Genomic DNA, 16,343 nt, shown 5'->3' on the forward strand with positions numbered 1-16,343 from the left:
GTTTAAGCAACAGAAATTGACTGGCTAATTGATGTAAGAAGGAGGTGATACATTGGAAGAATATGGAATAGATCACAGAATCAAAGGAAAAACAAAAAATCTTACCATGGGAAGCACAAAATCACACATCTCTAAGGGTGCAAGTTGCAGGCCCTAGTGAAAAATAATAGTCCTTTCCGGTGGCTGCCCTTTCATGATATGTATTAGCTAATGATTGCTGATGAACAAACCACTCCAAAATTCATGGGCACAAAACAATTACTCTTTATTTCTCATATGTGTACAAGTCCACACACCTCTAGGCTGGGCTTTGCTGCAGCTGACCGTGTTCCTGGGGTTTTCAGATTCATAAAATAAAAATCTAGGATGCCCAGTTAACTTTGAATTTTAGATAATTATCTTTGGTGTAAATATGTCCCATGAAATATCTGGAACATATTCATACTAAGAAAAGTATTTGTTGTTTATCTGAAATTCATATTTGAATGAGTACCTTGTGTTTTATTTGAAATCCTATTTGCCATTTCCCAGCCTTCTTCTCCTGGGACCAGAAGACTCATTTGGGCATGTTCTTTTTATGTTGATGGCAGAGGCAGAATGCCAAGTGAGTCCAGTTGTGCCAGCACTTTCCAGGACTCTGCTTGTATTACCTATACTGATATCCTTGGCCAAAACTGGTAACATAGTCCAGGAATGGAAAAATGTGTACCATCCACTATAGGAGGGCCTGGGCGTGGCAAAAGTTGTGGACACAGGGAAGAATGGAAAACTGGAGCCATTAATACAATCAGTTTCAACTGCTTTTAAGCTATTTCTTATAATAACCAAGGTCCAGGGAAGGAGAGTCTGAATTGCCCAACTTAAGTCACTTCCCTTGGCTAAGGAAAGTGGGTCACCTGATTGACAATCTCAACAAACCAATGGCAGTGGGATGAAAAGTGGTTCTCCAGAGACAAAATTGGATGTCTTACCAGAAGAAGAAGGTGTGAATTTGGGGAGGCAAAACACTTCACCATGTTCCTGGCTTTGCCTGCATTTCCACTTTTGGTCATACACAAGAGACGTTAGTCTTACACAGAGGAGAAAAAGGGATGAGTTGGAACCTGGAGAACTGTACAAACAGGTACAGGCAGCCCTGAGTCCAAAATAACCAGGGTAGACCCTGGAGATCTGGTAGAAATAGTGGGTGAGAAAATTACAAAAAGAGTGATGAAGAGGAAGAATAAAATTGTGGGTGCCAGAGCCAGATTGACTGTGTCATAATCTTACTTAATGCTCACTCATTGCACAGCTGAAGAAATTCATGTATCCCAGGATAGCTAGATGTTAGTAATATTTTAGGAACTGTCATTCAGTTTGTACTGAATAGAAAAAACAACATACATTTCTTTAACACAGAACTTACGTGTATTTCAATGAAAGAATATTACCTATTTAATAATTCAGAAATTAAAATTAGAACCATTAGGTGTGGCATATTCATTTTACATTTTTTAAAAAATGGAAACACTGAGGATTCCTTTGAATAATAAATTTTGCTAGTGTCCTGAAAGAAGGGTACATAAGTTATATTTTTCACTCAGCATTTTAGGAGGTGTTCATCTAATAAACAGTTAATTTTGGAACTGGCAACACCTAATAATAGGGTGGGGTCCAAAAGATTAGTGACTTATATTTTGAAATATTTTGATAAAGTACTTGGCATAGTAAGTGAAGTTTATGATGTTTCCCAGAAACATTGCTCTGGCCAGATGGGTAGCCCTATATAGGGTAATTTTGAAAACCAAAATGATGTATACATTTTATATTATTTAACAAATGGTATTGGGGAAATTGACTAAAAAATGGGGAAGAATCTAGTTATAGTTCATACCATAAATAAATACCAGGTGATGTAAAGAATTGAATTAAAAAAATGAAACAAACCATTAAAAGAATAAATAACGAAATAGAGAGAAGCATTTAACTGATCTTATGTTAGAAAAGGACTTAATGTGAACAGAGCAATGACAAAAAAATCACAAAGGAAAGATAAAAAAATTTAAATCATCTGCAAAATAAATATGTTCACAAAATTAAGAAGTTAGGAACCAATTGGCGAAATTGTAAATAACATGACAACAAAAGGTCAATTCCTTATGGTATAAGGAGCTTTTATTAATTGCTAAGAAAAATAAAATAAGCCAGATGAATTGGAAAGGTCATTGAAAATGAATAGGTTCAAAACATTAATAGTTCATGACATAAAATTTAGAAAAATATGAAAAATCATACTAATAAACTATGAATAAAAATTATTAGGAAATATTCCAGAAAAAAGAAAAAAACAAACAAAAACTACCCAGAATACTCTGACAACCCAAGAATTGAACATAAATCAGTATTACAGTGATTTTGATGAACAACGTGTGCTTGCTGATGCAAGTAAGAATATCATGTTAAACAGTATTTCCTAAGTAGTAATCCTTACCAAGAATGAGAATAAAGTGAAAAAAATACTATTAGGAACCACTTCTGCGAAAGTGAGTGTGAGCTATAGGAAGGGTTAAGTCTGACAAATCTACAAGCCTTTGGTTTTGGTCCTAGCTCTGTAATTCTAATGTGATTTTTACCCACTGTGTCCCTTATGTCCACATCTGTAAAATGGCAATAAGAATAAGGATACTTTTTACTTCCCAGAATCTTTATAAAGTTCTACGAGGTAACAGAATAAAAATGTTGATTTGCTGCTTTAATGTTATATTATCAGTTATGGTGTAAATGTAGACTGATGAATTGCTGCAGGAAACTAGGAAGGAACTATGAACCTATTACACAAAAGGAGTTACATATGTATTTATATACATGCAAATATATATATAAATGACTCCTGACAGAAAAGAAAAAAAAATAAGTGAAAACCCTGAAAAGTCTATAACTGAGAAAGCTGGATACTAAGTTTGTCTTGGTTCCTGTGTTTCCAAAATATACAAATATTTTTCTGCCACATGTTTTTTTTTAATTGATTCAGAGAAATTGATAGTGAAATAGATGGCTAGATGGGTAGCTAAAGAAATATTAAAAATATTAATAAAAGCTGGTTCAGAATAAAGACTTGCTCCTTTCTGACAAAAATTCAACGCAATGACTTCATTGGGCTCAGAAAAGAGTTCGGGAGAAAATTTTCATTCCTTTCTGTTTTCAAACACTCTGTGAGCACTAACCATATTCTTAGTACCATGCTCTGTAAGATTCAGTGGTCAAGAAAACAAAGGCCCTCCTGCCTGCCTCTTTCAGTTAAGACAGGCACAGGTAAATAATCCAGCAATTATGGTTCAGTGCTGTGCAGAGAAATACAAGGTACAGTGTGAGGACCCAGGAGGGCACCCAGTATGGAGTCAGGAGCCAGGCAGGGGTGGGAATGGCAGGATAGTCCTCCCGGGAAAAGAGAGGAAAGCAAGCTGACAAGTTGAAACCTAGAGGAAAGGGGATAACCACATGAAGAATGAAGGCTTATTCCAAGTAGAATGAAAAAAGAGAATATTAAATGCCTGGGATTAAATGAGGACAGTATATTCCAGGAACCAAAAATTGTTTGATCTGACTGGATGATGCAACAATACAGAAGGAATGGGAAATAAGGCTGGATAGAAAAGCAGAGACTAACCATGAATGACCTATTAAGCCATATTAAGAAGTTTGGATTTTATCTTGAGGGCAATGAGATTAATCAAGGGCTGTTATACTCACATTTCAATTTAGGGCAAAAACAATCTGATTGTAGTATGGTGAATGAATGACAGTGAGCTTGTGGAGAGGAAGCCTAGAGGCAAAGAAACTAGTTGTAATGCTTTTGCAGTAATTCAGGCCAAAAAAGAAATGTTGATGGCTGGAACAAGGCTAGTGCGAATAGGGATTGAGAGTCATAAATTAATCTGAGAGATGTTTAAAAGTCAAAAGCCATGGAACTTAGGGATTCGTTTTATGTGAGGGGTTAGTAAAGGAGAGAGAGAAGACAAGGGAAATAAACTTCTCTTTTGGTTTGGGCAACTGTTTGCATGGTGACATCATTACTGAAAAAGTGATCACAAGATTACAGGTGCTCTGTGGGAAGGAAGATGATAACTCCAATTCTGAGCATGTTGAATCTTGGATTTCTGTGTGACAGTCAATGGAGATGTAGAGTAGTTAGTTCACTGAAAGTGAAGATACAAAGTTCAGGAGAAGAATCTAGGCTGAAGATGCTGACTTGGGAGTCATCAGTAACACAGCCTTAGCTTCTGAAGCTAAAGAGTAGGTGAGATCACTCACAGTGACTCATACAGAAAAGAAGGCAGTGATCAAACCTTCAGATACTTAAGGAATAGGACAAGAAAAGGCCAGAAGTTAAACTTGGAAGACTTGCCAGAGGGGTAAGAGGAAAAGCTGTTGAGTTTGGTGACCTAAAAACTGGACCTAGAAACTAAGAAACTAAGGAAAGGAAGAAGGAGGTTATGGTCAACAAAGTCAAATACATTAAAAATAGGAATAATAACAAAAATTGTCCATTGGACCCAGAAACAACATTGTTCAAACAAATTGGTTAGTTTCTTGAGAGCAGTTTCTTTGGAGGTTAGTGAGAGAATCCAGATCACACTGAAGATTGGGTGTGAATGGGAGATGAAGACATGGTATTGAACAGTTCCTTCAAGAAATTTGAAGATAGAGACGTTGAAAGTAAGTAAGAGGATAAGACAGGATTTAAGGAGGGATTTCTTTCCAGAGCAAAAGACTGCATCATATATGCTTATGGGAAGAAGCTGATACAAAGTACAATAAGGTAGGAAGATAAATAATGGACTAAAATCTATTGGTTAGTGACCCAATAGTGACCCAGAGGAAGGTGAGATACAATGTCAACATGATCACATCTCTAACTGTTCAACACAAACACTTTCTGTATCTCCAGTATCTGAGATCCAGAACCTGAGTGTATCACCCTTCATATGGAGAAACAATATAGTTTGGTGGCCAAAACATAGCCCTGTAGTTAATTATTCTAGATTTTATTCCCAATTTTATCACCACCTGTTTATGTATCATTGAGCAAGTGAATGCACTTGCACACCATGTAAAATCAAAGTCCTTAGTACATGTGTATCCCTCCTCTAAAGGAGAAGTAATGTGAGTAAATTTTATCATAGATAAAAACTCTCTGGAACCTTGATCACTGGAGATTTTCTCTGTCTTGCAAATTGCATGTTTATGTATTAGAGATGCGGAGTCCTTCCCCCTCCCCAGCTTTTTTTCCTTTAACCAGAACACATCTGTATTTCTTTACTCTGTGTCCTGTCTTGGAATTTAGAATTAACTATAACTTGAGTGACATGAGCTCTTATTATTACTATATAGCTTCTTGTTACAGGTTTTAGATTGTTGAGGAAGGTGCCTAGGACGTCTAAATCTTATTCTCGAGCATCATCATAGGTTTATATTGTATTGTAGGTTTTTGGAGTTGTTCAGAACCACGGCTTACTCAGCTGGGAATTAGAAACCATAACTATTAAACAGTAGAACAACTGGATATTCTAGAGCTCTGAGTTCTAAGCCTAGCCCTGTTTCTTAATTGGATCACCCTTGACAAGCCATTATTTCCCTCTGTGCCTCATGTTCTTCCCTATGAAATGGTTACAACCTTTCAGGTCCTCATTGTAAAAGTCTAGGAGAGTATATGGCAAGTCAGTGTATGAACATGAGAAAACTATTCTTAACCCAAATAGATAAAAGGGGAAACAGAAACTCTACAAATAGCAGTTGCTAAATAACAGGAATCAACTACATTCTATTTCTGCCATTGGTTTTGATCTGGAATCACTGGGTCCTATCCAGAGGCCATATAAGATGTCATTTTTGAGAATAATGCTAAAGTCAGGATAATCCTCCTCCCACTTCCTTTTTGTGACACTCTGACCTGGTCAGTTGCCCAAGGACCATCAATGACTGCTAACAGGGATCTGCAAGGATCCTATGGTTGTCAGACAGCTGCCTCTATAAGCAGAAAATATTTCTGTTGTATTTGTTACTGCACAGGGTCAGTAAGGGGCAAGAAGAGTGAGAAAAAAATAAAATTTTTTAAATTATTGAATTCCTTCGTGCTTTCTCGTCTTCCTCCCTCATCCTGACACACACTTTCTCAGGGAGAGCATAAGCAACTAACAGCTTGGGGGAAAAAAAAAGAAAATCACAGTCAAAGCATAAACTCTGCAATTTGTAATCAGTGCATAACCTCTGTGATGAAACTTGTGAGTAAGTAATTCACTTTCCACTTAAGCCCACCAATGTGAGATCTCATGTTGCCGCCCTGAACACTAATGAAGGACGTCAGATGGCAGTACAGATAGCCCCTGGGGACTCATTTCTCACATCACCAAAAAGTAATTTCTGTCATTTTGGGCCATCTGGTAACCTGGATTGTGAAGATGAAGTTTCGTTCAAGTAGGGCTGAAGAGCACGGGCCCCAGTCTTTTCAGATTCAGATCTGTTTCTGCTTCTCACCTAGCCCCTTTATAGCTTAGTTTCCTACCCGTAAATAAAACCCTTCATAGGATATTATTTCCCTATTATAAGGAGTTACTGAAATAATACTTGTAAAATAATCTATATGAGGTCTTATGTATGATAAATGCTTAATTAAAGTTAACTATTATTAAAGTGTTAGTAACAATGGTGGTAATAGTATTTGGAGTAACAGTAATATTTTTGTAGTGTCTACTTGTCTGTGACATAGGCCTTAGGAATTTAATTTTTAAGCTCTAAGTCACATCATCAGGCCTGTCACACACCAAAATGATATGTGGCTAGATTATTAGCAACCAGGTATTACACATCTTAATAACATATCTATGCAATCTTATACTAAATAATACTGTTTTTTTTTTCTCCTGGCATTTGGAGGAAAGATTGGACTAAATTCATTTTATATACATAGGAAAATAAAGGCAAGTAACACTTAGTGATAAGAAAATTTATTCTTAATGTGTATAAATGTACATTTTCTCTAATAACCACAAAAGGTCCTTTCTAATCAGAAGAGAGCTAAGACATTTTCATTGTATTACTCTGTGTACAGCACTTGACCATAATGGGGAGATTCTAACCTTTATAGTAGGACCCATGCCTTTCATCTGCTCAGTCAGTCTCTAAGGAGATCATAAAGCACTCAGGCTTCCTAAAACAAAAACTCAAATGATTTAAGTAATAAAAGCACTTAGCTCAAACTTGCCACTTTCAGTTGCATGGACCAGGGCTGCAAACCTGCTTTTACTGATATGCCTATTTCTTTACATATTCCATTTGCCTTTTCTTTATAGTTCCACCAAAGATCTCCAACATATCCTCGGATGTCACTGTGAATGAGGGCAGCAACGTGACCCTGGTCTGCATGGCTAATGGCCGTCCTGAACCTGTTATCACCTGGAGACACCTTACACCAACTGGTAAGTAACCCTCCAGTCTCCAAAATGACACAAACTGTTTAAAATACCCTCATGCTTCTGAGAGTCCATTGGACCCGAAAGGAAAGCATCTATCTTGTTATTAAAATGCTAATGGAATAGTGACACAGGACTTATTTAGGTCCCTTTCTGGTCTTTTCTAATGTGTTCCTCTCTATAAAGTCTACAGCTGTAGAACGAAATATATATATATCATATTTCATTTTCATATTGCCTTGGGGTCAAGGCAACAAATATAGAAGCATTAAATGCATTAAAAGATTTAATAATATGTCTAAAATATATGCCAGGTCAGTGCTTTCGTGACTTGGGACAATATTTTGTATGGACTAAATATAAATAGTTCTTTGTATGTTTTTTGTTTTGCTTTGCTTTTAAATATTGTTTCCAAATATGTAACAGCTTGTGAAGAAAGCTTTTAGGAATAATACAAAATTGCCTCTGACTTCTATACCATGTTATTTTGATTACTGTAGCTTTGTAGTATTATCTGAAGTCTGGGAGGGTTATTCCTCCAGCTTCATTCTTTTTCTTCAGTATTGTTTTGGCAGTTCTGGGTCTTTTGTGATTCCATGTAGATTTTAGGATTATTTGTTCTAATTCTGTGAAAAATGTCCTGGGAAATGTAATAGGGATTATGTTAAATCTGCAGATTGTTTTGGGCAGTATGGCCATTTTAACAATATTAATTCTTCCAATCCAAGAGCATGCAGTTTTGTTCCATTTATTTAGGTCATCTTTAATTTCTTTAGGTAGTGTTTTATAGTTTGCTGTGTATAACTCTTTCACCTCCTTGGTTAGATTTATTCCTAAGTTTTGTTTTTTTGTTTTTTTTTTTGATATGATTTTAGAAGGTTTTTTTAACTTTTCTGATATTTCACTATTAGTAGAGAGAAATGCAACAGATTTCTGTATGTTAACCTTGTATCTTGCTACCTTGCTAAATTTTTTTATCAGCTCTAGTAGTTTTTATGCAGAGTCATTAAGGTTTTCTATATATAGTACCATGTCAACCACATATAGTGACAATTTTACTTCTCTTCCAATTTGGATCCCCTTTATTTCTTTTTCTTGTCTGATTGCTATGGCTAGGACTTCCAATACTGTGTTGAATAGAGTGGTGAGAGTGGGCATCCTTGTATTTGTCCAGATTTTAGCAAGAAGGCTTTGAACTTTTCACTGTTGAGTATTATGTTGGCTGTGGGTTTGTCATAAAAAATATCTTTTATTATGTTGGGATCTGTTCCCTCTATGACCACTTTTGTTGTCTGTGATTTCTAATATGCTATTCTCAGTATCTGGCTCTGTGGAGGGGCACCAGGAAGGGACTAAGCTGCATAAGCCCATTATGGATCCCCATCTATTGAGGCTAACTCAATAAAAGTCAGAAAATCACTTCCCAGGAATGTCTTCTGCATCCTCCTCTCCCCCTTCCCACCATCATAACTATAACTGAGTTCTGAGGCCTTGCTGCCTTTTGAGCTTCATTTAAAGATTTTACCAAATTCTTTAGAATTAATTGCATGCATCCTCCCATACTCCACAGATTACATTTTTATACACAAAATGATGCCTTTGAAAATGACACAATATTTGTAGAATGGGGCCTGCTATTTAGTTTTTCCAGAAAGAGGAGCAATGGGTCAATTATTCTTATAAAATTTCATTTTTTGGGTAGATAGTCCCCAATATTTAACTGATTTATATCTGATATTCTCTTAAAGTTTCTTCATATAAATATCTAGAGATTTAGTTTATAACATATTAATTTTGAAATAAACACTGTGAAAAATTATTGTGCAAAGCTAGATATACAATGGGAGCTATCCTGAGATATTTCTAAAAGTCCAGGCCAGGGTAGTGTTTGGTTATAGCATCTTTAAATACTTTTGTATTTTGTGGCCTGAGAATATGGGTCTCTATTTCATATTATCCCTCAAGTTAATTTATCTGGTGAAGTTTGAACCAGCCTATGAAATGGTCTTTTATTTAGGCAGCTATTCTTATTAGAGACTTCTATTTTGTTCAGAGAATGTCATTCAAAACCCATTCTTATTGTTCATGCATACAACTTACCATTTACTGATAAAATATAAAAGCTGATAAAATATAAAATGAGGCACTTATTTGGGAGATCAACCTCAAACGCATATCATCTCATTCCCATTTGAAACCTCACATGGGAAAAATACACATGCAGGATTATCTGAAGTATGAACCTCTAGATACCATATACCTTTCCCCTGGATTAACTCAAGCCTCCAGAGCATATTCTACTTGAATGGAATTATATTAACCTCCAATCCCACACCACCTAGACCTGTCCCATGTAGAAATGCTTTTACTGAATGACAATTTGGTTTAAAGTTTTTGGCACATTTTCAAATATGTTATTTAACAAGATACCCTTTAAAATTACTGCATTTTCTGTAATGTTTTTGAGAGATTGTTCTTTCTATTACATAGTTTCTTCTGGATGGACCCTTTAAGGAATTTCCTCTGTTCTCAATATTTTGACTGTCATTTTTCTAAGCAGTGGTTTTTTTTAAAAGTGAACTAATGAATTTTTACAAATAATCATGAGTCCTTCATTGTATTGATGATTACCAAACTTAGAGCCAAATTTATGACTGATCTGTAAATAGAGGAAATCATATATAAATTAGACGTTAATGAAATGGACTTCAAACAAACTATGTGGGATTTGAGGGCGTCAGATCCATATACAGACACATTCTTGCTTCCATCTTGTTTTCTTATCGTTATTTTCATATTGTTTCACCTTTTATAAGTAATTTAAAAGTTTGTAAATAGATTATTTATAATTTCTTAATTTTTGTGAAATAAGTGGTAGATAAAGGAAAGGAAGGAAGCTATATTATATTCAAATTATAGTCAAGGAAATAACTGCATTAATAAAAATACTTTATTCCTTTGGTGCACTGTTGACTAGCAAATAGGTTTTTTTCAGGAAAAATGCTATTGGTGAACTGAACTTAGAAATATATTCTTTTGTATCCTCTCAGTTCAGAAAAGCAATGAGGTCAAACCAGAGTTTCAAGACCCTCTTCACAGACTTGTTCTAGGAGTTCAGATCTTCATGACTAACTCTAGTAAACTTTCTAATGAAAGTAAACATATGATCTTACCCCTGAACAACCTGGTTATCTATGATGTTTCAAATCATCGAACGACCAAAGGGCAAGCCAGATCTTCCAGAATAAAGACAGCACTTACATACACTCAGAGAACCCTAGAGACTTCGAAATCAACCAGAGAAATTGATGTACACACAGGGATTCCCAGTAGTCTGGCGAGGGGTCAGAAAACTATAGTCCCTGGGCCAAATCCAATCTGCCCCTGTTCTTACTACCTGCAAGCTAAGAGTAATTTTTAAACGGTTAAATGGTTAAATTTTTAAATAGTTAAAAATCAAAAAAAAATTCTATTTTGTAACATGCAAAAACTATGACATTAAAATTTCAAAGCCCATAAATAAAGTTTTAGTGAAACACAGCCATGCTTATTCATTTACATGTTATCTATGGCTGCTTTTTTTTTTTTTAATGAAACAGCAAAATTTACTTGCAAGAGATATGGCTTAGCCCCTAAAGCCTGAAATATTGTCTATCTTGCCTTTTACAGAATCGTTTACAGACCCCTGCTCAAGACTGTGGCTTGGGGCACAGGACAAGGATTTTCTGCCCTCATCTATGACCCCATGGGGCTTTGAGGATATCCTCCATTAAGTTTCTAAAGACATCTCCAGGGAAGGAACATCATTCCTCTATAATCCTCTATCTAGGCCCTCCCTGTGGGTCAAATGCTGTTCTGGCACATGCAAAACTAGCCCCGTGCTACATTCACAGCCTGAAGGGCAGACTCCAGTTCTCCCTACACCTGGTATTAATTCTCAAGCCTACTCTTTCATCTCTTTCACATCTGACCTAAATAACCACCTGATCATAATCATATTCCTGGTGACGGAAGAGAGAATTTGTCTTTACTATTCTATATAGGAAACTAGAGTTTTTGTTTTGTGTTTTTTTTTTCCCCTTTTCAAAATTTGCAACCAGAGGGTGATCCTTTTCAGCCTATAATGCAAAGCCTTTTCGGGAGACACTCAAAGAAGAGGCTCTGCTCCCCATGTGGCAACAAAGCTACCTGCAATCCATGGCCATATGAGCAAAAAACTCAAGCTAGCTTTGTTCAATTATTAATTGTACCTGCAACTGTACAGAGTGTGACTGCCTTGCTGAGGAAATGTACCTGTGATTAGCTCGACCCCACAGGGACACTGAGCCCTGAAAGGGGGAAGATCTCATGCAGAGTTCACAAGTATCTGATTATCTGTCATTTGATGACATGATGGGGAGAAAGGAAAGAAGGTGCAAGATGTTTTTTTTTTTTTTGAGAAGAAGAATATTTATTATCTCTTAATTCAGTTCTTTAAAAAAAAAAGACATTTTGGTTGGGTCATTTTGTTTCTCTTTTGAAATTTTGACACCTGAAATTTCTTTTTCAGGTACACTGCAAGTATTTTTAAAGAGGGAAATTAGAAAAATGGTGGATTTTTTTAATATATACAAAATCAAAACATATACCCAACATAGATGGAGGAGAAGAGACTGATGCATCCCATGGTTGCCTGCCTTATATTTCTGATTTCTTAATTTTTCTCTCCTCCTCACTTACTCTATATAGTCAAAATGATGTGTCACATATGCGGTTGTTAAATGTGACCTATTTTCCTCCCTTAATTAAGTTAGACTTTCATAATCCTGTGACTCCCAGAGGGCAATTGCACCGTAACATGTATTTTCTATGGAGTGTTTGATCTCCCTTCTGTGAGCAATGCAGCTCCCATCTTCATTTAACTTTGTTTTTAAATCTTTCTTCTTACTTTCCAGAGAAGTCCCTTTCTCAAGTGTGCCTCATGTGGTGTCAGGATTGTTCATGGTTACACAGTTTCTATGCACTTCATTTCTACAAAGGTTTTTACATCCTCAGTAACTTTTTATACCTGCAACATTCAAAAGGTACACTGAGAACTTAGCTCCTTAGGCTGAGAATTTAGCAAGTGCTGTACAATTCTCTTGTCCAAGCCAGAAACCAGATTTGACACCAACCCTGTGTATAGAAATCTCATGCAAGAAATGTTTTCTATTTAAAAACAAAAACACTAATTGAAAAAGATACTTGCACCCTGGTGTTTATAGAAACATTATTTACAATTGCCAAGATACGGAAGCAACCTAAGTGTCCATCAACATATGAATGGATAAAGAATAGTGGTGTATATATACACAAAGAAATACTACTCAGCCATTAAAAAGAATGAAATTTTGCCATTTGCAACAACATGGATGGACTTGAAGGGTATTATGCTAAGTGAAATAAGTCAGGTAGAGAAAGACAAATATTGTATGGCATCACTTATATGTGGAATCTAAAAAATACAACAAACTACTGACTATACCAAAAAAGAAACAGACTCACAGATATAGAAAACTGACTAGTGATTACCAGTGTGGAGAGAGAAGGAGTCAGGGGCACGACAGGGGTAGGGGAGTAAGAGGTATAAACTGTTACGTATAAAATAAGCTACGGGTGGAGGGTGAGTATAGCTCAGTGGTAGAATGCATGCTGAGCAGGCATGAGGTCTTGGGTTCAATCCTCAGGACTTCCATTAAAAAAATAAGCTACAGGATATATTGTACAACACAGGGAATATAGCCAATATTTTATAATAACTATAAATGGAGTATAATCTTTAAAAATTGTGGCTCACTGCACTGTACACCTATAACATATATAATATTGTACATCAACTGTACTTCAATTAAAGAAAGACATACTTTCTATTTTGATAGGCTTAGTGGAAAAACATTGTTCTAGGAAGAACTAAGAGGACTCTGAAGGGTCTGAAATCCCCTTTCTCATTGGAGGTTGGGTTTTAATTCCTTGGTCAGACATTCTCTTTCAATTCATTTCCAAGTTTGAATCCTTGCCTGATAGTACTCTTAGACTCCATTAATGCTATAGCACTGTCTGTCTTACTTCTAACTTTATAACTCATCCAGGTCTAGACTCTGCCCTCATGGGAGAGAAACATATAATGTTAAACTAAAGTTATTTCGTTACATTGAATTCCAAAAGCACCTGTTGCAAGTAACTATCACCTGCTCTTTTCAGTTAGCATGTTAGAATTAGTATGACTTCACATTTTACACAGAGAATACATGATTTACAGTTGAAGTTTTTGGAACTTCTTTGGGACCTTCCAGAAGGTTCTGTAAGTCAATCTTGGTAGTATATGGATGTGAAAAATCAAACCTCTGCATTTTGCAGGTAAAGGGTCTTGACTATAGTGATCAATTAAACAAGAATAACAACTTACTCTATTTATTGCTTTTATTTCTTTCTTTCAGTTTTTATTTTTTAATATTCTCATTATCCCTCAAGAGCAGAAAAATAAAGAAAAATCTTGCTATGTTTTCTTTTCATTGTCTTACTTGTATATTAGTTTGAAAACATATCTCCCACCAATACAGAATTATATTTAGATTAATCTTGATCTTGATTATAATTTGCCCTTTTGACAAGAAGTATTTCTAGAACACTCACTCTGGAAAAGGACAGAATGAGGAGCAAAACAGATATGGTCGCTGCACAAAGGGAACTTTCAGTGCCACAAGAAAGCAGAGCATTAAACTAATAAATGCATGAATAACCACTTAATTAGATTTGTACAGTGTAAAGAAAAATTATAGCATTCAATAAGACCATAAAACAGGGCTATATAGCAAAATCTGCAAGGCCAGCAAATCTCCCCTGAGGAAGCTTATTCTGAGACCTCAAGGATGAATAGGACCTGACCAAGAAAACAGGGGAGGGAAGAGTGTCCTCAGCAGAGAAAGAGTGTAGATAATACTGCATTTAAGAATCCATGCCAGCATCTTTCTGTGAAGCCATGATATTGGTGTTAAGTTATGCTGCTTCTCTTTTAATGTTTAAATCTCTCTTTTTAGCACACTTTTTCTTTTTACTTTTTAATATTCCTGGTTTCTCTTTTCAAAGGGCTGAAAAATAAGGATAAGTCTCACCATACTTTCCTTTCAGAACCTTACTTGGATGTTGGTTTTAAATATACAGTGTACTAAATACTCATGTATACACTTTCCCAGTGTCGCAGGTATATAGACAGTTATTTTTGTGTGTGAATTTCTTAAATTTAGGGCAAAGCATATTCTTTTCCCATTCATATAATTTCATAATAGCTTAATCAAGTAAATGCAGTCTTCTTTACTAACTTAATCATTAAAACAAATGGGTAATTTAGAAAATGAAAACTACAAAATTTAACCACGTGATTACTGGCATCTAAACCTTAAAAATCCTTAAGGGACTCACAATAACTGACACTGACAACCTGTAAGCCATGGGAGGATTTCCACCACCAGATGTGCTGGCCATGCTGATGAGTGTTGTACAAATGCCCTTGCACCACCAGCACCTGACTCTTACCCCTTCCCAGATCTGTCATCAGAACCCCAGATAATCTTCCTGAAGAGATACGAGCCATTCTAGATGTGACCTTGGGGGACTAGCTTGGACTGAAGTGCTGCAGGACACTTTGGAAGCTCGTGTGTTGGGGGGCAGGGGCAATAGCTTAATCACAAACTTTGCACATGGCCTAGTAGAACAGAAATAGAGCCTACATCTCTCAGCATCTCATGACTTCAAATATTTTTGCCATTATTCCAAATAGTCTGTGTTTTCTAATTTTAAAGTAAGTCTAAAAATAAAATATTTGCCAAGGCTTATCATGAGAATTAAAAAAGAACATGTAGGCAAAGTTCTTAGCACACTGTTAGCTATTACTGATATTTTAACATCTATTTTAATTATTATTTATCCATATATCAGCTTTCTATAGTGATAGTTTGAAGGAGACTGATAATCTGATTGTAAACAACCTCCATGCCATCTTTATTCATTCCAACACGGCAACCAGGGAGATTTTTTAAATGCTCTCACCAAGACCAACCTTAATATTTTAAATCTTATATTGCATCACATCTCAACATACCCACTTGAGGTGTTCATATTTCAAAAGGGCATGACAACAACATCTTGTTAGGGGGAGATTTTTTTCTAGTGTGGTTTATTTATGTGACTATGCTTCTTCTCCCAGGGGATGGTTTTCCCAGAGTCTGGCTGTGGAACGGGTAATACTTTATTAAACTGTAGCTGTGGAGAACCCATAGGTTGTAAATTTCAATGATTATTATTTTTTATGAAATTGATGTTTCAGGTGATGGTGGTACCATGACACCAAAAAATGGCCTGCAATATTCAGGGGTGAGCCATTGAACAGTAACAGAAGGACCATACAAATTTAAAAAAAAAAAGAAGACAGTAAAGTATAGTTTCTTGAAGAAGCATATTAAAAAGATCAAAGTGATAGTGAAATTGTTGAAATAGGCAGATATAAACACAATGAAATTAATTAAGGTGAGTACAGCTTAATTTACTTGGGAGCCAAACAAACCATTATAGAAGAGACAATGGGACTCACAACGTATTTGCTATGGCTCACTTAGACATGAAGAAGTCAGGGATAGGTTGTGTGACTCCTGTGGACTTCCCACAATTAATTTTGGTAACTTGACCGTGGATGTCAGGTAAGGTTTGTCCTAAATTTCCTCATGAGATGTCACAGTAGGTCTGACTTAGGCCTTTACTAAGAGGGAAGAGCCGAGGTCCCATGAATAAAGATGCTTTCCTAGGGTGGTCAGAAGCAAAGGGGACAGGGAACAAGTTCAAATAGATGCTCAGGGAGATAAAAACTGTCTAGATCAGAAACTT

The 16,343-nt window shown here is 36.0% G+C and overlaps 1 protein-coding gene across 4 annotated transcripts in view; it reads left to right on the plus strand.

The window, feature by feature from the left end:
- Positions 1–16,343, plus strand: part of LSAMP (limbic system associated membrane protein) — a 736,440-nt gene that overhangs the window by 543,694 nt on the left and 176,403 nt on the right. For all 4 annotated transcript variants that reach the window (XM_072964767.1, XM_006210313.4, XM_006210312.4 and 1 more), the window contains one exon: positions 7,329–7,454. In XM_072964767.1, the coding sequence (XP_072820868.1) occupies positions 7,329–7,454 (126 nt within the window). The remainder of the gene's footprint in view (positions 1–7,328; positions 7,455–16,343) is intronic.

Source organism: Vicugna pacos, chromosome 1, assembly GCF_048564905.1.
Source record: "Vicugna pacos chromosome 1, VicPac4, whole genome shotgun sequence".
In the NCBI taxonomy this organism is placed as follows: Eukaryota; Metazoa; Chordata; class Mammalia; order Artiodactyla; family Camelidae; genus Vicugna; species Vicugna pacos.